Source organism: Gallus gallus, chromosome 4 (assembly GCF_016699485.2).
Source record: "Gallus gallus isolate bGalGal1 chromosome 4, bGalGal1.mat.broiler.GRCg7b, whole genome shotgun sequence".
Taxonomy (NCBI): Eukaryota; Metazoa; Chordata; class Aves; order Galliformes; family Phasianidae; genus Gallus; species Gallus gallus.
In genome coordinates, this window is record NC_052535.1 from 87910002 (window position 1) to 87934671 (window position 24670).

Genomic DNA, 24670 nt, shown 5'->3' on the forward strand with positions numbered 1-24670 from the left:
CTAAAATACACTGTATGGCCAAGAGGAAGTTATCATCTGAATGCCAACTCTTTGCCCTGTGTTGCAAAGGAACTCCTGGGAGACATTTGCAATGGCCCCTCACAGTCCTTACGGTCCATGAAACACTGGTAACTACTTCAGGCAAGCAGTCACCTCTCCCAGGGTCTGTGCATGTGCACAAAGCTAATTTTCAAGTTGTCTTTCCCACATTCTGCTGCCATTTCCAGGTCTGCAGCTCCCACTGATGATAACTTGCTAAGGGCAGAACCTGGCAGCACATGGACATGATGACACCACATGGCACTGATGATAAAGGTGCTTCAGATGTGACTGTGGGATTGCTGAACACTGAGTGCCAGAAGGGCCTTTCCAGCATGGAAAATCACCATTCTTATGACAACGTGTTATGTAGTTTTTTTTGTTTGTTTGTTTGTTTTAAGTGTGCTTTGGGGTTGTAAGGTAATTTTTGCTTTCTCAGGCAGTGACACACAGTGGGCAGTGCATTGCTCAAGAGACTCGGTTGTATTTCCAGCACTGACAAAGGCAGAAGGTACATGACCAGGAGAAATTCATTTCACCAGCAAGAACCTCATCTTTCCTGCTGTTAAATGAGGTAAATAATCTTGTCTCATTTTTGATGAGGCAGAAAGCTTTGAGATCTACTAATTAAAAAATAAAAGATTAAAGTAAATGACCGTTTTACTAAAGCAAGCTGCTTTAAACACTCTGAATTTTAGGCAATTCTGCCAGTGCAAACTCTGATGAAGGAGGGAAGGGATGGTGCATAAAGAGGTAAAGGGAGGGAGGTCAGAACATTCTCAAATCAATCCAGGCAGGAAGAGACTTCCTGGGTCACAGAGTCTTGTCCAGGGTCTCACTTCCTTCCATATCCTTTAGACCTCATATTCAACAAAGGAATCTCCACTAAGAAATCTTATTTTGGGGGTCTGTTATAATTTAGACAGTGGAACCAATGTGCTGTGAAGCTGCCATATAGCTACTTTCCTGGAAAAAAAAAAAAAAAAAAAAAAAAAAAAGCAATAACCAACAGTAGAAATATAACAGCTGAGAAAATTAAGGTTCTTGACTCTTTTTCTCCTTATTTTTCCCTTTTAGAAATCTGTCCAGAAGATTCCCCATTAATCAACAGCAACAAGGAATCTCTCACCTCTGAGGGAATATTTAACTTGAACTTGCATGTGTACACTGAAATCTGAGTGTAGATCCCATCATGTGGGCACATCCCAGCACTGACTTGCCTGAGCTCATTATCTGCTCTCTCTGGAGCAATGAAGCACAGCTTTAAAATTGGTTTCCTGCAGTTTTGCCCCCCCTCTCTCCCCTCACCCCCTCGCCCCCCCTTTTTTTTTCCCATTTCAGTCTCACCCAAGTGCATAATGAAAAAATGTTGTGGCTTCGCATGCAAATAAAATTTAACATAACGACTTTCTGAGCTAATGCTTAGCTCAGGTAATGCACCAGGGGGCTTTCTGTTGCCAGGCCATTTCCCCACTCCATTGTAAAACATTAAGCTGTTGAAAAGCAAATCATGATTGCTAAGTTGGGTGGCTGATGGAAGGAACAAAGAGTTTTGGATACACGTCAAGGAAGGAACAAAGAGTTTTGGATACATGTCAAATGTTCTGGAAGACTGGCTGACCAAAACCACTTCAGGGGTGATCATTATCAGTATATCTGAGCAATTAGTCTCATTTTCCAGCAGATAGCAGCTACTAACCACAGCTCAGTGCTCTGCGGAACATAGCCACTTTTCTAGCTCTTTGATACAACCTGTCACTGACCTTTCAGGGGTCTGCTCAGGGCTGTTCTGCAGCCCAGGCAATTGGATCAGATCTAACTGCTATAAACCAAGACCAAGAAATTCCTCTGTAAAGTGATACATTTCTAGTGTGAATGCCATATCTTGTGCTGCTCGTATCAGCTGCTCCATGATATTGAATGTACAAACTGTTTAAAATAGCAAAGTGAACTTCTGAAGTGTTATTTTGCTGTCACAAAAGCATTTGCAGGTTGGATATTCAGAAAAATTTATTCTCTGAAAGAGTAGTCAGGCATAGATCAGGCTGCCCAGGGAGGTGGGGAAGTTACCGCCCCTGGAGGTGTTCAAGGAGCATGAAGATCACACAATGACTTGAGTTGGGTTGGGTTGGAAGGGATCTCAGAGATAATCAGAACGTAGAGAAGCTTTTCTCCCCTGACTTGGCCTGGGACCAATTTCACCATAATTCAGCTTTGTGTTGTCAGACACCCCAAGGAGATGGTTGATCTCAGTGGTTCGTAGACTGGCAGTTTATCTCTGCCTCTGCTAGGCCAAGATGGGTTTTACATATGTTCCTGAAGTGCTGAGGAATTGCAAAGCATGTAGGAAGTCTCAGATTCCACGTTGCTTCCAATAAAAGATACCTGCATGCAGATATTTAGGAAGATGATACTCTTTGTATGAGTCACCATGATCTGTAAGTTTATTCCATAATGAAACATGGGCTTTTAGGGTCAAAAAGTTATGTAATTGCAGAGATGTGGATATTCACAAGTTGAAACAAGATTAGTAAATCCATCTTTTGACTAATACATCCATCTACCCAACAAATTTCTTACCGGAACACCGTCAGGTTCCAGTCCATTGACTCTAAGAATTTGAACTCTAAAAGTTCAAAGTCTTAGAAAAAAAAAAAACTTACTATTATAATGCTATTACTATTATATTGGCTCGCAGCTTGTTGCAGCTCTGTGTTGCTTATGTGCCCTTATTCTTAAAGCCTTCCTATCTCAAACTAATTAATACATGATGCTGTTTTAAAGGTACTTTACCTTTGACAATGACCCTTGTAAGTGGTCCTATCATTTGTTTTAACTATTGTCAGCTTCTCCTTCTTTGTGCTGAGACTGTCATTATTTCATATCAGGTGGTTTCTTCTGAAAACTGCTCTCATATATACGGGCATTTAATAGTTACTGGTTGTACACTGAAGTGCTCTTGTAAGTTCTCTGTTGTTATCCACTGGACTGTGACAATCTCCACGCTCCAGCTCATCAGCCACTGTGAAATGTCACTATTTCATGTTATGTTAATTGCCATAAAAGCATGATTTGATATGAAAAGCACTCCAAATTTCAAAGTGCTGGGCTCAATCTATCGGATTATTACTAAAAGGTAAAGACAGCTTTGCAGTGGATTAGGCAAAGTGCACTCCTTCGAGAGCAGAGTCGTGAGGGTTATCTCACATCTGTTCAGAAGTGGATGCTCAGAGAAGAAACACCATTATCCCATTGGACAGCACTAAATATGCTGCCACAAGATTCCTAAGATACTTGAGATTATACTCTTATCTTATTTTTCCTTGGGAGGACTTCAGATATCTCAAACTCAGCAAATATGCCATTTACTTAGCTTAATTACTCATTGACATGACATCTCTGTTTTCGGTATCACCAGAGCCATGTGCTCGTTGTCCTCATGAATTATGAGAAGGACTGCAATTTCAGACAAGTTGAACACAATTGAAAAACATTGCATGGCTGTGGTTCACCACTACTTTGCATAAATAAACTGCTCCAAGTAGACATTGGGTAACATTTCATTCCCTCCCTCCCCAGTATCCTCGGTTACTCTGTCACCTTTTGTTAAATGGATATAAATGATAAACGTTAACAAACTCATGTGCCAGTCACACGTCAAGAAAAGAAGCAAACATGAAATTAACACAAGTTAATGTCATGCTGTTTACAGAACATTTAAAGTCTTGAAATGTAACTTCTTGTGGTTTAAAGCAATGACCATTTGTAAGTCACGTTATTTTCTGCATTACGAGTTTCAGCCCTAATTTTGATGAGGAGTGCCTTTCTAATCTAACAGTGTCCTTTGGATTTAAACTTAGTAGATTAATATGCACACAAAAAAAAAATAGATAAAGCACCTCTAATATTTTCCTGGTGGTTGGGTTTTACTTTGCATGACTGACTCATTATGTGCAATTAATATTGGCATGATTGCAGTTTGGTAAATTAAACTACATGCCCACGGATGAAAAGCAGAGCCACAGAATAACTTCCTTGCAGGTGAGCCAGCCATGTAAAGTCACAACAATTTGCAACAAGCTGCTAAAAAAGAAGGAGCCAAATAAATCTAATGCTTAATTTGCTGTTGGCTGTGGTAACAAAGTTCACTGGCCGTAAGAAATTGGCAGAGATCTGAATCTGAGCAAGAACCTTTGCAATAACCTCAGCTTGGACCGTGATGTTGCTGACCTCAATTTATGAACAGAAAGGAATTAGCAAACATAATCTCATGCATTGCTCAAATGAAATTCTGCTCTGTGCAGCGCTGCAGTTCTGGTGGTCATGTCCATCAAACACAGCTCCAGTGCTGCAGACCAGCTACGTGCTGACCATCACAGACCCCATTCCAGCAAGGTGTAAGGGATGAATCAAATGATATGTTCTCCTCATCTTCTGTCTAGGCTTTCTATTTGATGTCTACAAAAGCAATGATTTCAGTTACTATAGGACCAGCAACAGAAGGCAGATTATACTGAAGGATGATGCATACTTTCACTTTTTATTCTCCATCCTTTCACTTGATGTAGAATAAAATATCATTTTCGAACTTTCCAGACTATGAACAATTTGCTAAAGTTCATCTAGTAATTTGCTCATTAAAAAAAAACCACAACACGCTACAACTGTTTTTACATGTATGAGGACATTTTTTTCTCACAGAACACATTCTAAATTGTGTAAATATGGGAAGTCATGTACAGGAGATGACTGCCCTCCCTTTTGCTCCATGAGCAAAGCAGCTGGCCTCATCTCCTCCCTCTTCCCATCTCCTTGGCTATTGCACTGCAACCACAAAATTAAGCACTCTTGCTTTTTTAATTGAATCCCTATGCCTTCCCTGCCATTTTCTACCCAAACTTTGGTTAAGAGGTTCCATTTTTTGACACTTCCAGGGTGCTTTTTAAATTCCTCATACTACCAGCATAGAAAATTTTTACTTATCTTTGGCTGCAGCCTTCCCATGACCACGCCATATTCGGTTTTCAGAAGGCTGCTCAGTTTATCTACGTTTTCTGCAACCAGCACTAAACATGGCCAGCTATGGGGTAAAACATAAACCTCAAGGGAAGCTGTGCTTCACTTTCTTGTTTGCTCTGGCTTTAATGTTGCAAAGTGATTCTGTGTGACCTCTGTCTGGAAGGCATTTCACCAAATAGAAGTGTCTTGCTGCAGTAACTCAACTGGTTGTTCCTGGAGCCATTGGCAGTTCTGTTGTTGTCAGAGCTGCGTGGCTTGCGATGGGTGATCATGCAAATAAAATCCAGCATTACAAACCTGCAGTCACAGTGTGAACAGTATTAGCAGCTGATTCATTGATCACTGCCTTATTATCACCTGTCATTAGTATGAGCTGTGAGGAATAACTTGATATCAATATCAATTGATAACAATCTACATGTGAATGGTCATTATTTTTGGCAATGCAATTTGAAACTACCCAGTTCAAACAATTGCTTCATTAATAAATGCTGACAGCAGGATGTCACCTGTAGCATTATCCACGTTAGAGATAGAGTGCATAACAAATGGCCTGAGATATCTGATTTTATCACTGTAATTGGTAGTTTTTCTATGTTTTTCTAGACATATCTCCTGCAACTTTCCCTCCACATACCCCAGAAATGAGCTGCTTTGGGAATCTTCAGTGTTTCCAAAAAGCCATATGGATGCCAGTGCTCTTGACCTCAATGAGCTTCAGTTGCTCTTCTGGCCACTTTTTCCCCAGTTTTCACAAGAAATTTGAAATCATTTTACTGTGGAAAGGCATTTCACCAAGCAGAATTGTTTTCCTGAAGTAACTGAATCTGATGGATATTAGTCTAGGTACACACATAAATCTTCCATATATGTTTTCCTGAGATTTTGAAGGTACTTTTGGGGAGATAGAATGGTTCTTAATGAATTCAGGCTCTACCATGTTACTGTGGTATTGTCTGGACTCCTGGATTAGAAGTGGGTGTATGGACACCATTCTTGACAGTCTCACCCTGGACAGCTCTCATACAGTCCAGACACAAAGTCTTAGATAACTATGGAAAAACACGCACAAAAACAAGGACAAAAAATGCAGCTCAAGCATTTTTAGATTGTTTGTGGGTCAAATAATTCCAGGCAACTCAGGATATTAACTTTGAAATTATGACTTTTCACTCATTTACACTTAAAATTCCATTTTTTTTCCTTCTAGATAGCTGATGTATGTAATTTGTGTATCTGGGGTAGGTTGGATTATCTGAGAATGTCAAAGGGAATCAAAGGGGAAAATGTATTCTGACGCCTAATTTTACAAGTACATTTGTTCTGCCAAATAATTAATTCTTTACATTCTTCCAAATGGGAAATTATGCCTTCTGGCATGTAGGAAGACTTGTTATTCCTAACTGTCTGAAAAATAACAACCTTTTTTGCAGATATCAGTCCATGTGGCACTTATAATTTATGGTATTTGTAAATACAAATGAAGTTAATGCCAGGTAAGGTTTCCAAAGGGCCTCAGAATCGAATGTGCTTTCAAAAGACTGTTGACCGAAGACTTCAGACCAGTCTGTTTAAGGGACATGACTGGCACACGGTCTTGAAAATGTTTCCCCACTGAAGTAGCGGTGTTGAACTCAGCGGTTTAACATGTCTGAGAAAGTGCTGGCAGGATTCACCACTCCTTAAATTTCTAGATTTTTACAGCGCTGTCTGGACGTGTAGGAACAAGCTCTAACTATATCTGACTTATTTATGTTGTTTGTGCCAATCAAAATAGTAAAGAACTTGGGACTTTAGCACCCTGTTATCTGTTTGTCTGTACATATTGCAACCCATAGAAAAAAAAAATGAATTAACTCTTTCTCCCTTGCATCCAACCTTTTTCACTCGTTACTTAAATTTCCTCACATTTGTAGTTCATTCTTTCCACGCCATCTTCTAACATCTGATTTTTGGCATTCAGGGTGATTATAGAATTGAAACTACTTTCAGTTTTACCCCTTCTGTCCCTCTAAGAAACAAACTTACACTCTGAAAAAAAAAAAAAAAGTGATACTCTGCACTTGGAGGTGTTCAAGGGTCAACTGAGCATGGCCTGAGCAACCTGATCTAGTGAAACTTGTTTTGAGCATGGTGTTATAGACTTCCAGATGAATAAATGATGTTACAGTTCTATGAAATTTCAACAGAACTCTATTTCCTATAATGGGTGATATCAGTAAACTAGACAGCTATCTTCATTCCAAGTAAACGGATGGAGGTCTAAGGAACATAGTCATATGAGTGTGGCATGGTGCCTAACTTTTTAATTCTTTGCTCTTTGCCTTGACCAGAAGGTATTAAACACACTATTTTCCTCTTCTTCCTTTTTACATGTTGGAAGACAGCAGCATCTTCACCAGTATGAACAACAGTTTCATTCTACTTTCCTTATGTGTCACGTTTCCTTCAATATTTTGCACGGTTCTCCATGCTCTCCAACAAACTCCTTCATCCTTCACCTCTTTCAAACTGTGGTACCAAAAATTGTACCCACCACTTACACTGAGTTATCATCCTGAAGCAGTGTGTGATAAGAACTACTTTAATGGCTTACAGATGATGCCCTGCTGCATTCCCATCTCTATAGGCCAGTTTCTTTATTCACAACAATATGAACTCTTGACATTGTGTATCTGCTATTGCCCCAGTTCTCCTCTGCTAATTGCTGCCGCTCATCTGCTCTTGCTTGTTGCAGAGATGATTGTTCCTACCTAGAGATAGAATTCTACATTTAGCACTATTGAATTGGACTTTGTTTCTCCAGACAATTTTTTCAATTTTTCAGGACAATTTTAGATTCCAATATTTTTCTCTCATATGTTGGCAGCTTCCTCCTGCCTGTTGATATGGATTATAAATGCCATCAGTCTGTAGCATTACAAAATAATAAATAAAATTGTTGACTGGTACTTCTCCTGCAGTGGACTTCCACTACTTTTTTTTTAATGCATCATCTGATACTTCTCAGAGAATGGTTATTAATGCTTCACTATTTTCCACTCAAATACCAAACTGACATCCTCAGGTCCCTTTCCTCCACACAGTCTTTCAGCCACTCTGCCCCAACCCTGTAGCCTTGCCTGGGATTGCTGTGGCCAAAGTGCAGGACCCGGCACTTGATCTTAATGAACCTCGTCCCGTTGGCTTCAGACCATCTACCCACACTGTCCAAATCCCTCTGTAGGGCCTTCCTGCCCCCAGGCAGATCAACACTTCCTCCCAGCTTGGTGTCATCTGCAAACTTACTGAGGGTGCACTCAATGCTCCCATCTAGGTCATCAGTAAAGATATTAAACAGGACAGGCCCCCATGCCAACTCCTGGGGAATACCACTCGTAACTATTCAATATTATTCTGGAAGCTGAGATATTGCTAACTCACTGTAGTATCCAATCCGTCTTTCCAAAAACTGGCACTGTACTGTATTTACCCATTCCCATTCCTCTACCTCTGTTTTCTCTGTGATCATTACCATATCTCTGCTTTTATTCAGCTGTCTTGTAGAATACATAAATGTGAATGTTATCAAGCCCAGATCACCTAAATGCTGCATCATTTTTCTTCCATTACGGTCTGACTTCTGACCATGTCAGTCATGGTAGCTGTACCAAACACATAACTACATCTGAGAAAAAAAAACCAACCAACCAAACAAACAAACAAAAAAAAAAAACATGTTAAATAACTCTGTTTTTTATGGCTGACACCTTTCTCTTCCTTGAGATGAGAAACAACTATATCATGCACATTCTACTCGCTCTTCATATATTTATATTTATATATGTATATTCAAATGTTTATTTTCTTACCTTAGACAGTCTCGTTTTTGTCCCTAGATATTTGTCCTTGTCCATTGATTTTGTTCCTAAGTGCTTTGATGAAATTTCTAGAGCTTGTATGCTTTCTTAACTCTGAAATCCCTAACAGCGTCCATAGCCAAGTAGATTTGTGCAACATTCTTAGGCCATTCTTCATGTTGGGATGAGTCTGTTTGCCTCCCTTTAACAGAATTTTCTTAAGGCTTTGCCAGTTCTCCAGAACAGTTCTCTCCTGGATCTTACCTCCTTCCTTTTGATGAAATGTATTTTCCAAAGGCTATAATCAATATTGTTCCTTCTTTTCCTAATACCTTTTCCTAATATTTGACTTTATTTCAGTCTCATCCAAAATGTCTTCTATCTTCTCAGTGAGCTCCTACCTATTAAATGAATACTCATGACATTTCCTTTTCTATTTGATTGTTTTATGCAGTTTCCTACTGCATTATTACGCTTAATAATGACTAGAACATTCTAGCTGCTTTATATACCCCCTGCTCTCTTGTCTTTCCAGAAACATCTGGATCAAGGAATTCCTTACTACCATCCCTTGGTTGCCACCATTATATATCACTTTGACTAATTCGGTTAATTTCCCAGAAATTGATTCAGAAATGAAACATGAATCTTTCACACTGAGAGCTGGAAGGCGGCTGTGGCATACGATCAAAACATAATCACTGCTTAGCAAAGGAGTGAATTGTTGCTACGCAAGGGACCTTCCTCCAAGCATATCAGTTCTGGCATCTCATAAATACTAAAACCAAATCAAACATCAAATAAAGCCTAACAGCAGGGAAAGACTGTTTTCCACAGCTCCAGGACACTGCTGGAGTGTTTGTTGGGGTGATTCTCATCCTAGCTTTGTAGAAAACCCAAAGACCATTCCATCTCCCTTGGATATGCAGTTTTACAGAGTATGGACAAATTCCATGGAGAAGAGCTATTCCCCAGTCTAGTGGCCAGATTGTTTATATTCCTTATAGTTTATCTGTCTGCTTAATTGGTGCTTGAATCTCTTTGCCTTCTATTTCCTCTAGCAGCTGATTCTAGGGAATTTTAATATGCTCTAGGAAATTTTCTGTAATGCTTCAATTAGAAACTTTCTCACATTTATCTTTTCTTTTAGGTCTCCGTGTTTAGATAACAAAGACACAATAAAAAGAAAAATTAGTTGGATCCTGCTATTTGGATAGGCTTAAAAGATGAACATTACTGATTGCATAGGTTATCTCTTCTGTTTCTTTTTATGTTCTGCATGTTCGTGTACATCATGCTTATAGCCATTTTGTCTGAGCAGCTCTTGATAATGCACTAAGCTATGTGACTTGCAAACATCACTCACACGATCAGTTCTGTTCTTGTCTTTACCCCTCAACACTGTGCAAGGAGCCTTGTGTTGATCTTTTTGTTGTTTGCTTATTTAATAAATACACTATATTTGTCATATTATTGTACACTGATGTTTAAAAAGTCAGGACCAAGGAAAAGAAAAGCAGTGGTACTTAGCTCAACAGCCTCACCAACAGCATCTTGCTATGAACAAGATTAGCTTTATTTGGTTCAAGGGAATTCCACTGCAACAGAAGAATGAAAGCATTCACCAGGATTTTCATTTGAAGGGTATGGTAGATCTTCTACATATCTTGGACCTAACTCTTCTTCCCCAGTATCCAATCATTAATTACCCTCTTGCATGGTATAATTAATTATGAATATAAATCTCCTTTTGAAACCAGGGGAAGGTTTGCTGTCTGGGAATTTTGTCAAAATCTTGCAGTGCTATGGATTTACTAGGTGAACAACATCTACGACAACATGGTGTCGTCAACATGTGGTTGACTCTTCCCTTTGATTTGAAAGCACCTGGCTAAAAATTGAAATCTGAGATCTGAGCAACTCATTTATGATGACTTGTGGGTCTGATTGCCAAGAGTTAGTGGCAAGCATGTAATACAAATGTACAAAGTAAATCAGCAAGTTCACATTGTTCACATTGTTCAACATCATTTGGATAAATGCCCCAGAAACCTGAATATGTATCACACCCTTGCCTGGCATGCCCTCCTTTGGATATGAATCCCAATTAAATGACCATCACTGTGATTTGCTATTGTGGATCTGACCTGATTTCTAGAGAAGATCCAATTAAGCAAATTTCTCAGCTGTGTAGTTTTTTTGTATGTTTGTTTTTGTTTTTGTTTTTGTTTTTATTTTTTAAATAGGAACACGTTGCTTTGTGTACATTATTTTGAAGGATTTAGCATTGCTTTGGGACAGCCAGCACTGAAAAGAATCCACTCAAGCTGTCCAGCAGATACTTAGGAATTAAGTATATCATATGAGAAGGAAACAACACATTTTCTAATCTTTGCCAACCACATGGAGATTCATCTCTCTTACATTTCATGTCCTGAGATGATGACCAAGATAGGAATTGACTTAAATCCCACAGACCTTGTTTTTGCTTGCAGATTGGCTTAAGCTCATATCCTAATCAGGTACTTGAACCATTTACGCCTCTTGGCTGAATTCCAACTCTGGTTCATCTCTGATGAAATTGTTCCAGTTCATTGGCCAATCTGGTGATGCTGAAACAGCTCTTCTGGGAAAATACAACACTCACAGCCAGAAAAGGGAAGGTTACCATCACAGAGTTCAGAGTAAAGCTGTAGATCCTACGTTTTGTGCCAGGTCCTGAAGGCAGAGCGTCCCAAATCTTCCCAATTCCTTCAGATGAACATAGAGCTGAGTATCCTCAGAATCAGCAGTTGGGAAACAAGTGGCATTGGCACAATGGCAGAGCCACCTCCCTTCCTAACTATGTCAACACACTCAGCCTTGGAGCACAGAGACCAATACTAGCACTAGATTTCAGGGTAGGTCAGAGAATGGATAGGGCAGCACAGGTTAAAGAGGTACATCAGTACTAACAGGGCATAGCAGAGGGTGACAACATGGTTCTTCAACATGACAGAGGAATCAGAAGTGTGCCTTTGCTTGACAAGGACCCTATGATTGTAATGTTCCCAGATCTGGCTTTAAAATTATCAAAGTAGTGCGTGTTTCTCTGTCAATCTATAGGGAGAGCCAGAATATGGCATGAAAACAAAACACTTCCCTTGAGCGTTCCCACTGTTGATAATTACTTTCAGCTCAGACAATTTCCTGAATCTCATGCAATTTATTCATTTATTAAGTCCCAGGAGATCTTTCTTCACATACTTGTGTAGAATCTCCCTAGAGCCACTTTCTGTGCCACAGCATCCTCTGACAAGAAAGCCTGATGCTTAAATGGCCACGTCCTCCGTGTACATCTGACGTGTGAATTTCATTCAACAGACAGCAGTCTTGCTCTGGAAGAGATAAAGAACAGTTTGTCCTTCTCCACTCCAGATGATGTTTCATCCTCACCTTTAACCATCCCTTTCCCAGCTTAGGGACTCCTAATCTACTCAGTCAAACTTAATAGCAAAACTGATCTCCAGGGGTCACTTCCAACCCCTACAATTCTGTGATTCTGTGATTCTCATCATTAAATGTTGTAGTTAATGACCCTTAAACCAGCTATGTGTGGACACAGGGCCAAGCCTGCATCAAAGATGACCTGTAACATGGTATTCAGTAATAGAATCTTACTTTCATTTGTCAGTGACCATCTTGATCTCTGTTTCAGCAACAGATTCTCTGTCTTGAAGGAGTCTGAAGTCAACAGGAGTGGATGCTGAGAGCTCTCCTAGACAAATTATTTTCCTAGCATTCAGCAAGCAGTCATGCTAATTTTGCTTACATTCACCCTGACCCTGCTGTGCTAAGGTGCTCCCATTATAGGGAATTATTTGGATTTGGGAGGCACCCTGGATAGCGAGAACCTGATTTCTGGTCGCTGTCGCCTGTAGCAATTAGCAGTTATATTCTGAATAAACAAATATAACCTAAGGCAAACATTTGCTTCTCACACTTTCTCCAGCAAATATGGTTTTAAATGTGGGAGAAAAAAAAAAAAACAAACTCTAAAACCGCCTCTCAGCTTTTCAAATTTTGCATTCATTTTTCATGATTTATTTTCCCTCATCCTGGCAGAAAGAGGAGCGGTAGAAAACACTAATCTCTAACCACAGTCATTTCCTGAATACCAGAGAACTGTTGTCAAAACTGAGGATTCACTCGCTGCTGAAACATCTGTATTAGATTACTGCACTTGCCTTTTTGCTCCTGCATCATGGCATGCAATCAGCACTGCTCCAAACCAGAAGCTGGAAGCAGATGCAGCCTTCAGAACCACTCCAGGCTTCCCCCATCTAACAGCGTTGCAATGTAATTTTTACAGCAAGGACCTCTTTTTTGATTTTCTGGACACAGTTTTACCCAAACACTGCAGAGCAAATACTAAATCCCATTTCCTTCCTGGAACAGAGCTGAAAAAAATCTGTTTTGTGGACCTACCAGTTTTATAAGCTGCTTTTAACGCACACTTTTCTGGAAGTGTATTTCTCTACTTTTCCTCTCTGTATATTTATATTCCAGTCCCTACTAAAAATAATGATGATCATTTTAATAATGACTGATCTTCCCCGGCCTGATTTAGCTCTTTAGCTGACGCAAGATTATTCACTGTCTTCTGCCCAGTAATTTCCATGAGTCTTTGGGAGTCATGTCTTCTGTCTGATTGACTCATTAGGTTTCAAGCCTAACAGCCAAGATCAGAAAGACTGATTCAGATATTGCCTTTGGGGAGATTGTTCCTGACTAGCATGTAAAACCTGGATTTCTCTTGAGAGGCAGTAACGCAAGCAGACTCTATGGAATCATCACCAGAAGAAAGCATGTCTCTACCAAGTGCTCTGCCAGTATCACCACAACAAGGACTATATGACCTCCAAGGAAATGCTGCTCAGAAAGGAAAAAAATAAGGAAACGTGCCAAGATATGCCAAAATACCCTCCATCTCCCCCACGCTTTGTACCCTGCAGCCTTGTGAGGGAGGATGACCAACACGGGTCATGTGGAACTGCAGTGATCCAGGAAATCTAATGGTGGAGACAGAAGACTTGGCTACTTTCCCAGAAGGATCTTGATTAATACCCTTGTTTCTTTGTCTTTAATGGAAGGATAATATGCAAAATGCTTTTGAAATTACTTCACAACTGGGAGGTATAATTTGAAGGAGATTCTCAGTAAATGAGGATAGTAATTTGCCAGTGGAAAAAAAAGATTTGATCACAGGATCACAGAATCATATAATCTATTGAGTTGGCAGAGACCTTTAAAGATCATCTAGTCCAACTCCCCTGCAATGAACAGAGACGTGTACAGCTCCATTAGGTTACTCAGAGCCTGGTCCAGCCTGAACATATCTATGTGGTTTGGATTTGACACCCAGCACTCTGGGAGCTTAGAGAAAAAGGAATATGCTACAATTACCAAGTGGTTTCCTGAAAAGTGTCAACTTCAGAAACACCACAGTAGAAGGTCCATCCAACAGTGTGGCTGAATTGCTGAGCTGCAGCACAGAGGAAGTGGACACAACCACCTTAAGTCTTGGAGAGCAACCAGGTGTCACAAACAGGGATAAGGTTGCACCATGTAGATCTGCCATGGTTTAGTGGGCATGGTGGTGATGGGTTGACAGTTGGATTTGATGATTTTAGAGGTCTCTTCCAATGATTCCATGATTCTATTACCATGTGGTTTCCAACCCCCATGTAAATTCACTCGCAGAAAGATTCATATCCATAGCAAAGCAACTATATGCATCTGCATATAGTCACTGGCTCCAGAAGAAGTACCTATTTCTCTGGAGTACCAGACAAGGCACATTTATATTTGGCACTACCCAATCTCCTCCATAGCTCTGCCTAATGACAGAAAGCCATGTGCTGGGAAGCCAAGTGCACTGACTGCAGTGATGAGGATCACAGAACTGCTTTGGATCGAGTGATAAGAATTGATGCTGCCATCCATGTAGTCTCAACAGCTCAGTGAAGTCACTGCTTTTGCAAAACTTATCTTAATGGGGCTACACTGACCTGATTCAGCTCCAAACCTGAGGGTGATCAGCAGTGTTTTCTCACTTTTGCTAGCCAAGACAAAGACAATGTTCTCTTCTGGCCTCTAAATCAGGATGCAGTCATGCAGCAACTTTAGAGCCGGGGGCAGAGAACAAGCCTCTACTACACGTGTCATGTGAAAAGCAAACATCTGGCTAATGCTTTTATATGCCCATTGCTGTGCTTGTTGCTAAATTCATTATCGCTTTTAACTCTGTAGGTTATATCACATTGCAAGTTTTCGACTAGCAGCTGGAGATGTTATTTTGCTCTTCTTGTAACAACTTTGGCTGTTTGTACAAATGCAATGTCTTTACTGAAGGTAGTATTCCCAGGCTGGAAAACTACTGGGTTGTCATCATTCATGGGGACACCCTTAATTGGTTTAGTTTGGGCACTGGCGAGAGCCATGCTGAGCCACACAAGCTTTTGAGCAAAAAGACCCAGAAATGCACATTTTACTTTCCACGATGTGGACAGGGAAGATTGAGCTGGTCATCAAGATGTGGTCATGGGGTTAAGCAGATGTCCTCCTCTCGTTCTTGGTGTTGTCATAGGCTTCCACTGTGCAAAGAGAACCATGGGGGAGAGATCCTAATTTACCCATGCCGCAGACCCAAAAAGCCTTTGAGACTGTAAAGCACAGAAGTAGATGAGCTCACTTTAGCCTATCCACACTTCCAGACGTTATATGCCAGCAGAACTGGCAAGACCAGCCTTGGCAGGGAGGGACTGTGTTTGTGCTGGATGAAGAAGAAAGCCAGCTGGACAGCACATCCATATGTTGGGTCAGATCTCTCAGAAGATGTAAGGCAGGATAGTGTCTTTATTTTGGTGGGATAAACAGTGGTGGAATTTGTTCCCAGAGCAATGGTGAATACCTTTAGTTGTGTTGAAAGGGGCCACAGGAGGAGGCCTTCGTTGCCACTCGTCGGCATTAAAACCTGGAAAAGAAATGATACATTGCATTTCTTTTTCCTACACTTCCTTTGCTTTGCAATCATTTCATGGAGACAAGACATTCATGTTCTTTTATCAAAGTACCAGCTCAATTCGCACTCTTTAAAATTTGGCTTCTGTAATGGAGCATGGAGTTAAACTGTAAAGGAAACCAAATTACAAAGCAACACACCAAATGGGAACTAAATTGCAAGAGACAAACAAGGCTGGTGGCTGAAGATAGTAATGCAAGAGAGCTTGTTTTCCAGCAGAGGTTGTACAGTGTGCCACCCCCAAGTCACTGCCATCAGAAGGAAGGTCACAGTGTGCATGTGGATGGTTGGGTCCAACCTCTCAGTGGTACCTGTGCCATGTCTCCATCCATGGGCAGCCTGCTCCAAGCACTCCTTTGGTGATACTTGCCTCAAAGGGGGCATGGGGCGAGGAGGCCAGTCAGGCTGTGAACTTGATTAATGCCACACAAATAAATGACCCCAACATTTGTACCTCATTCTCTACTACTTTGGGTGACATTCAAAAAGAATAATAAATGCACACTTACTGACCCCAGATCTTTTTCCCTATCGCAAAGTAGCTGCCAAAGGAACTCTGATTGTTCCTTCCTGAAGGCAAAGCTGAGGAACAGAACCCAGTTTGTGGCATTTAATTTTAGCCTGAGCCTCTGCCAGACATTTCCATGCCATGGATTTATATTTGTTTGTGTTTATTTGTGCTAAATTAAAGGGTAGAAGTCTGGGAGATCTCTGTGTTCACTTAGGAAAGCTGCTGCAAGAAAGCACAGTGTAAGTTGAATTTATAGATAGTGTACTTATATGCATTTATATTTTTATTTATATTTATATATATTCATCATGCAAATTAGATTGCCAGAAGGGTTTAGGGTATTAGGCCTTAAGGGAACCAAGATTTGGATGGTTGGACTTGATGACTTTAGTGGTCTTTTCCAACTTTAATGATTCAGTGACTCTGTGATTCTAAGATCACTGTCTCCCATGCACAACATTCTCCTGGCCTGGATGAACACCATAGGTCAGCTCAGCCTTCTGCCCCAGCCCTGCTAGCAGAGCAACCCCATGAGCATCCAGTGCCACCCTCTGCCCTAGGTGCTTCTCTCTTCATCTTGCTTTGTCCATATCCTTTCTGCACCTTTGTGCCCAGGATGTCTCAAAGCTCAGAGGTGCCTTCACATATGGTCACCATGTCCTGAGAGATTTGGCACCACAAGTGTTCCCTGCTCCTGATGGCCATGAAGAAGTCACAGAATGATAGACCTGTAGAATGATAGAATGACTTGGGTTGGAAGGGACTTCAATGATCATCTGGTTCCAATCTCCACTTGCAGGCAGGGTTGACAGCTGCTAGATCTGGCATCAGGTTCCCCAGTGCCTCATCCAACCTGATCTTGAAGTCCTCAAGCCAAACACCTGGGACTCTTTGCTAACCCTCCCCTCCTCTCCTCCTAGTGCTCCTGAAAACCATTTCTCCAAACATCTCCCTTATTCATCATTTATTTAAACAGCAGCTTTTAGGACAAGGTCTTTCTCAAGTCTTGCGGTTACCTAATGGTTGCTGGGATGGAACAACATCACAAAAACTTCTATTGGTGAGCCAAGTCTTAGTCTGGGATCCTTTTTACAAAGCTTCTTCTCAGGGCTTCTCTTTATAACAAAAAGTCATCCATGGGAGGCAAACTTTAACACATTAGAGGGGGTTTTGTTCAGGGCTGTTACCATACCTGCCATACGGGGCAGCTGATGGTCTGAGTTCCCCCCCAGTTGGAAAAATAAGAATGGCAAATAAATACCAACATTTGGAGAACGGGAAATTTCTCAAAGAGAAACAAACTGTCAGCACAAATATTCTTCTGTGGTAACAGAGAACACTTTCATTGCAGTTTTGACCTTCTGTAGCATTTTGATTTATATATTTAGCTCTGCTTTGATGTATCTTTTGTGCTACTATTTATTTTTACTCTGTACGTCAGTGACTGTTCTTTTTAAACTGATCATTAGCAAGTGTTCTGCTAATTGTTAATTCTGCCTGCCATTTCTGAAGTAATTGGTTTTACATTTTGCTCGTTTCTCCCCCCCACACACACCCCAAAACCATTTTGAAGTACAAATCTGAAAATGTTCTTCTTGGTATTAAAGAGCTTTATTCTATGGCTCTTAAAAGACCGAAAGACAAAGCAGAACATCCCCATGGAATGCTTCATTTTGAACACATCAACATTTCCACTGAAAAAACAAACACTTCCAATCAGCTCTGCAAACCTCTTTATTTTATCTGCCCATCCTACCTGCTTAGCATGGCGTTCAGAGCCTTTCTCCTTACAGTAAACAGCCCAGCCTTTTTTCTTGGCTCCTGCTCACTGTATTAGGCTAAGATTTCAGGTGGAGGATTGCTCTTGCATTCAGGAATCCAAAGGAATTTCTGCTTCTGAGAGTCTTTCCTGTTGACCACAGCGAGGCTCAATACATGAGCCTTCATTGCACTATGAGAATAATCAGAGAGAAGTTCATGTGTTTCATTACCCTTTTCCTTTCCTATCTTTTATTTTTTTTTTCCCTTTGTCTTTTTCTATACAGGCATCCAAAAATTAAACTAAAACTCATAAGAAGTTCATAAATTAGTCTTTGCATCAGCTGGCAACAAGGCATGAAATAGCAGCAGAAAGAAAGTGAATGTTGTATCAGGGGAGACATTCTACTGGAGAGGATAGGGAGGCATTGGGGTCTGCTGCAGGAGAAGAAAGCCAGAGAAAGAGATGGATTTGGAAGAAGTAAATCCGTCCTTATTAAGTGGGCTTGGGCCACCATTGCCTTCCCATGTGTGGTCTGGAGACCACTGGTGGCCACCAGGACTGCAGAAAGACAGCAAAAAGGAAAAATAAAATAAAATTTAAAAATAAATAAACAAAACACAACGGGCAAAGGAAGGAACAAAAAGACACATACACAGATACAGAAGAAAACTAAGAAATGCACTAAAAAATATTAGTGGTGTTGATGTGACAGTGGCCGGGATAGTTCAGGGAACGATACCATGAGAGATGAGCTGAGAATTTTAGTGCTTTTTATTTATTTTTTCTTTCAAACAAGACAGCAGCACAGATTTGAATCACTGTTCACAATCACTTCTATCCCGTGTTTTATTATGTTTGAAGCCCTGGGGTCAGAGGATCAGAGATGCCAGCAGAGCTCAGCAGCCTCCAGCTGGACATGGCAATGAAGATCGGACCCATTTCCCAGGGGATCATTGAATTGCTGGCCCATGGCAAGCCATGCACATCTCTACAATCACTTAAATACTATAATTCCAGCATGATGAGAACAGGATCCATCTCTCTAGTCGCTGGGCCCAGGGGATGCTGCAGGCAGCTGCACCGCAGCTCATTCTCCTTTGCAGAGGAAAGGTACACTGAGGGCACAGCACTGCAAGTGCAAATCTGGAATACATGCAAATGTGGATCAAAGTGCTTTAAGCTGTGGTCTTCTGCACTGAAAAACTGCCTTCCCTTTACAAGGGTCAGGCACAAGATGTAATTACCTTGGTGTACTACATAACATGCGCATGGGGTTCATGTGACTTCTATTTAAAAAGCCCCATGCACAGTGCCACACAGAGCTACCTGTGCCTGAAATTCAAGTCCTAGGGTAAACTCAGCCCCAGACAGAAGGCAAAATATAGGGAGGAAAGAGTTGCCAAAGCGCCCATTCCGATGATGGGTTGATGGTTGGATTACAGCACGTCAAAGTGGCCATGATTGTGATGGGCTCTTGGTTGGACCTGATGAACTTAGAGGTCTTTTCCAACCTTAATGATTCCATGATTCTATGAAAGGGAAGAAAAAGCTGCACCTCCTTCCAGCTCCAACCCAAGAGATTGGCCATGCACCAAGGTCTCACAGAGCTGTGTTCCTTTCAAGCACTTCTGTTCCTCCATGTAGACCTACAGGAGCACTTCAATTTGGGTTTAAGTGAGTTAGCACAAACCTGTTGCTTCTCAGCTTAAATTAACTGTAATAGTTCCAGTTTAGACTGAAACAAAAAGACATGGAAAGCAATGAGGTAGCTGGATTTTAAAGAGTTGATGCTTGTTAGCTGAGCTTCAGTGATGGTGTGCTCTCCCTTGTTTGGAAGAGAAAGGCATCAACACAACCTCAAAGGGTTCATGGGTCATCTCCCAGCATCATGGGCAAGAGGAGTAGGACAGGAAGAGAAGCAGAGTTCACCTAAGAAGGACAAGACTCAGGGTAAATGGAATCTTCACCCTACTGGTATTTGTTGTCATGTCTTTTGGGAGAAAACTTTCTTTTCCAACCATCAAGCTTCTCATGCTCTACATGAGCGCAGTCCAAACAACTTTGGAGAAGTGCACATTCTCTTTATCTCTCTATGTCACATAGAATAGTTGAGATATGTTTATGTAGACAGCAATCTTTGTAGCTACAGAGATACAGCTACAAAATTCCACGAGTTGCAATCATCCCATGCTGAGTTGAGCATCCTAATAAGAAACAATAATTCATTTTGCTGGTTGACATGTTTTCATCAAAACATAAGGAAAATGAATAATTTGACCTCAAGTGTTGAGTGTTTGGGCTTCTCTTTTTAATTCACATTTTAGAATTCTCTTTTTTTTAATGTTTAAGCAGAGCAAAACCATCCTTCTGAATATTTTCCTTGTACAGTGTTTGCTCTTGATTACTTGTGTGTTCCAGTTGCTCTATTGTGCTTGTTCCCAGCAGGGTCAAAAACCAAGCTCTAAGAAGATGGGTTAAATCTTAAGGGTCAGAAAAGTGCACAAAAGAAATGAGGAAGATCAATAATGTGTCATTTCCTGCCGTGAATGTCAAGGAAAATATATGGGAATTTATGTACTATCATTTTTTGCTCACTCTCATATCCACTGAATCAACAGACGTACCCTGCTCTGTTAGTTAAATCACCTCACTGTCTACTTGAACTGCCCTTTAAAGCCTCTTTTTAATGTAATTTTATCTTTGTTAAGAAAGAAAAGTCGAAAACTCATGGGTAAACACAGTGCAAGGAAATATTTCCTGTGTACAGTTGGAAGCAGCTGAGGGAGAACCCCTGTCCAACACTGGAGTCAGTCCCCATCGCAATGTATGGAGGCAGAAGAGTAGGGTCACTGGGGGGAAACCAGTATAAACAGGATCTGGTTTTATCAGTGGGAAAAAAGAACCAACAAAACAAAACAACACTGCTTAAATTACCCAGAAATATGCGCCTATATATGTTTTAATCCTACATTGCTGTTTTAAAGTCCTGCAACAGGGTTAAGTTGCAGACACAGAGCTGCCAATCACATAGAGTTGCTGCTGCTGAATGCAAGACAGCGATCGTCCCTTCTGCTGTTACAAGGGATGAACAAGGGGCACCATGCTCACAAACCAGGCAGGATGCCTGGGCTGGAGAAGGTTTGGGGGAGGACCAGTGTTGGCAAGGATGCTTGCTGGAAGTCCTGCATGCTGGGCATGAAAGGAGACCTACCAGCCTTGTAGGGCATCATTCTGGTGCGGTGTTGGAGATGGGAGATGGATGGTAGGGGGTAGGGGTTTCCAGCCTTGCTGGGCATCATTGTGGTAGGATGCTGAAGATGGGGAGTGAGGGAAGGGGGTTTCCAGCTTTTAGGGCACCATTCTGTTGGGATGCTAGAGCAGGAGCGTAACAGTTAACATTATAGGGCATCACTGTGGGGGGATGCTGAAGATGAGGAGTGAGGGATGGGGGTTTTCTGCCCTGCAGGGCATCATTCTGGTGAGATGCTAAGGATTGGGGGGGGGGGGGGGGGGGGGGCTGCCAACCCTGCAGAACACATTCCCAATGGGACGCTGAAGATGTGGGTGACCCACCATCCCTTCCAAACAGCCTCTCGGTGGGGTATAGAGGCCGGGTCTGTAGCACAGTGGGTACCACACCCTCTCCTCTACCCCACCCCAATCCAACGACCCCCGGAGGAGGGGGGGGGGGGGGGGGATGTCCGACCGTGCCGCCGGGCAATCCCTGCGCTCTGCTGCTCCCTGGCGGTTGCGGGCGGCGGGACGGCGGCCCCCGAGTGCTGCCCCGTTCCGGGGTGTCTGCATCCCAGCGCTGCCTGAACCCCCGAGCCGTGACTGATGATGCCCACCACTGTGCGCCCGCTCTCCCCGCCGCTCCCCGCCCCCGCTGTGATGCTTCCCCACTCTCCCACGCGTGTCCATCCCTAGGGGTTCCTATCCCCCTCCGGGTGAGTCCTGTCGCCCCGAGTGGGTGCCTCCACCCGAATGGGTCCTGTCCCCGCGAGTGGGTGCCTGTCCCCCCCATCCCTTCGCCTCCCCACGGGCTGTACTACCGGCTTTGCCCTGCCCCGGGGCTCGCCTCGCCCGGAGAGCCGCACCGCCTCCTCTTTCTCCTTCTCCTCCTCCTCCTCCACCTGACACCCCCCGGACCGTCCCACCCCTCCTTCCCCTCCCTTCGCCCCTCCCGGAGCTCTCTCGACCGAGCGGGGAAAGCAAACGGAGCCACCGAACGCTGCTCAGCCGCTGCCCCAGAGCAGCCCCGGAGCATGCGAGGGCAGCGGGGGGGCCCCGTCCTCGCTGCCCCCCCCGGTGGGACGGCGGCGGGGCCGTCGCGGGGAGGCGGGCACCGCAATCCGGCGTGAAGAGGGCTGGGAGATCACTCCATCCCTACTCCGTCCCTCCATCCCGGCTCGGGGGAGGCAGACCTTGCCCCAGTTTTTGGGGGTGAGGTGCTGAGCGAGTCGTGGAGGGGGCTGCGAGGATCATGCCGGGGGGGCTGCGCCTCGGCATCGCTTTCTCGTCGCCCTCCATGGAGCCTGGACTTTTTTTACGATGACTTTCCCTGAGCTGAGCAATGGCAGCTTGAGTGAGAACAGGACGGGACAGGGCAGCCAGAGCGGTGCCAACCGGTCCTGGGGGTTGCAAGGCGAGGAGTCCCCCGAAGGCAACGGCACCACGCTGCCATTCGCCTTGGACGTGCAGGCGGTGGGCGTCGGGGTCTTCTTGGCTGTCTTCATCCTCTCGGCCATTGTGGGCAACATCCTTGTTATCCTGTCGGTGGCTTGCAACCGGCACCTGCAGACAGTCACCAACTACTTCATCGTCAACCTGGCCATCGCCGACCTGCTGCTCAGCACCACCGTGCTGCCCTTCTCGGCCACCTTGGAGGTGTTGGGTTTTTGGGTTTTTGGCCGCATCTTCTGCAACATCTGGGCAGCGGTGGATGTGCTGTGCTGCTCCGCCTCCATCATGAGCTTGTGCATCATCTCCGTGGACAGGTATATCGGCGTCAAGTATTCCCTCAAGTATCCCACCATCATGACAGAGAGGAAGGCTGGGGTCATCCTGGTGGTGGTCTGGCTCTCCTCCATGGTCATCTCCATTGGGCCGCTGCTGGGGTGGAAGGAACCACCTCCACCAGATGAGAGCATCTGTAGCATCACTGAGGAGCCAGGCTATGCCCTGTTCTCTTCCCTTTTCTCCTTTTACCTGCCCCTCATGGTCATCCTGGTGATGTACTTCAGGATCTACGTGGTGGCCAGGAGGACAACCCGGAGCTTGGAGGCGGGGGTCAAGAAGGAGAGGAATAAATCCATGGAGGTGGTGCTGCGCATCCACTGCCGCAGTGTGCTGGAGGAGCCTCTCTCCAGCACCCGGAGCAAAGGGCACAACTTCAGGAGCTCCCTCTCCGTGCGGCTCCTCAAGTTCTCCCGTGAGAAAAAAGCAGCCAAGACTCTTGCCATCGTTGTGGGCGTCTTCATCCTCTGTTGGTTCCCCTTCTTCTTCGTCCTGCCTTTTGGTAAGTGACCCTGTCCCCTGTCCCAGCCAGAGCCCTTGGGCCTTGTTCCTTGGAATAAACTTTCAGGACACAACTCGTGTGGAGATGAGGGAAAGAAAGGTAACAGATCGGTCAAGAAACCAGCAGTGAATTAATCCAGTTAATTAACACTTGTTCAATATTTATTAAAAGGAGGCACATCATCCATCAAAATATACAGCAACTGGGTAAAATATCAACCAACAAAAAAATGGTTTAATTAATTTATTCTGCATTCAGCACTTTAATTAATGAAGCTCAGGCTGGGGAGGAAGCAGCTCTGTTTCGAACAGGCTGTAATTACGGCATAATGGTTCCCAACAGCTTTACAGTTCTGTCCCCATTTTCCCTTCACCCCAGTTCTGAGGAGGGCATCTGATCTGCCTCCATGTGCTCAGGGCTCCCACCCCAGCTGGGAACTGGTGGTGATGCTGGAGATGAGGGAAGTTTAACTCTCCGTGGGACATGGTTAGTGGGCATGGTGGGGATGAGTGGATGGTTGATGATCTCGGAGGTCTTTTCCAACCTTAAGGATTCTATGAATCTACGTCAGAGGCTGAAACATGAGTCCTGATGGCTTCTCAGGAAGCTGATGTTGTGCTGGGACCTGGAACGGGGCCAGGTCTTACCTTGAATGGTGATGGCCTTGGGTGGTCCTCCTCCCATGGGAGTCACGCCCTCAGCTCCTGGCTATGGGTTCTCAGTTGGCATTGTCTGCCGGGTTGTGCTCTAAAGTTTTGACAAGTCCCCTTCCAGCACAAACACAACACATGGCCAACAAAGTGCAGGGAACCCAGAGCTTTTCACCATCATCTCATAGGATAGCAATCATCAGCTCAAGGGATCAGATGAATCATCTGGAGCGATGTAGCTAGATCAGGGGAGAAAGCTGAAGTATTCA

At 43.3% G+C, this 24670-nt stretch overlaps 1 protein-coding gene and 1 long non-coding RNA gene across 3 annotated transcripts in view; both read left to right on the plus strand.

Moving 5' to 3' along the window:
- The window catches only part of LOC101749155, a 128480-nt gene extending 120547 nt beyond the window's left edge, over positions 1–7933 (plus strand). For both annotated transcript variants that reach the window (XR_006939229.1, XR_210686.5), the window contains 2 exons: positions 479–613; positions 1117–7933. This is a non-coding gene — a long non-coding RNA (uncharacterized LOC101749155). The remainder of the gene's footprint in view (positions 1–478; positions 614–1116) is intronic.
- A 14496-nt stretch (positions 7934–22429) lies between these two features.
- ADRA1D (adrenoceptor alpha 1D) overlaps positions 22430–24670 on the plus strand; it is a 39939-nt gene continuing 37698 nt past the window's right edge. The window contains exon 1 of the mRNA XM_004936274.5: positions 22430–23751. Coding sequence (XP_004936331.2) covers positions 22785–23751 — 967 coding nt within the window. The 5' untranslated portion in view covers positions 22430–22784. The remainder of the gene's footprint in view (positions 23752–24670) is intronic.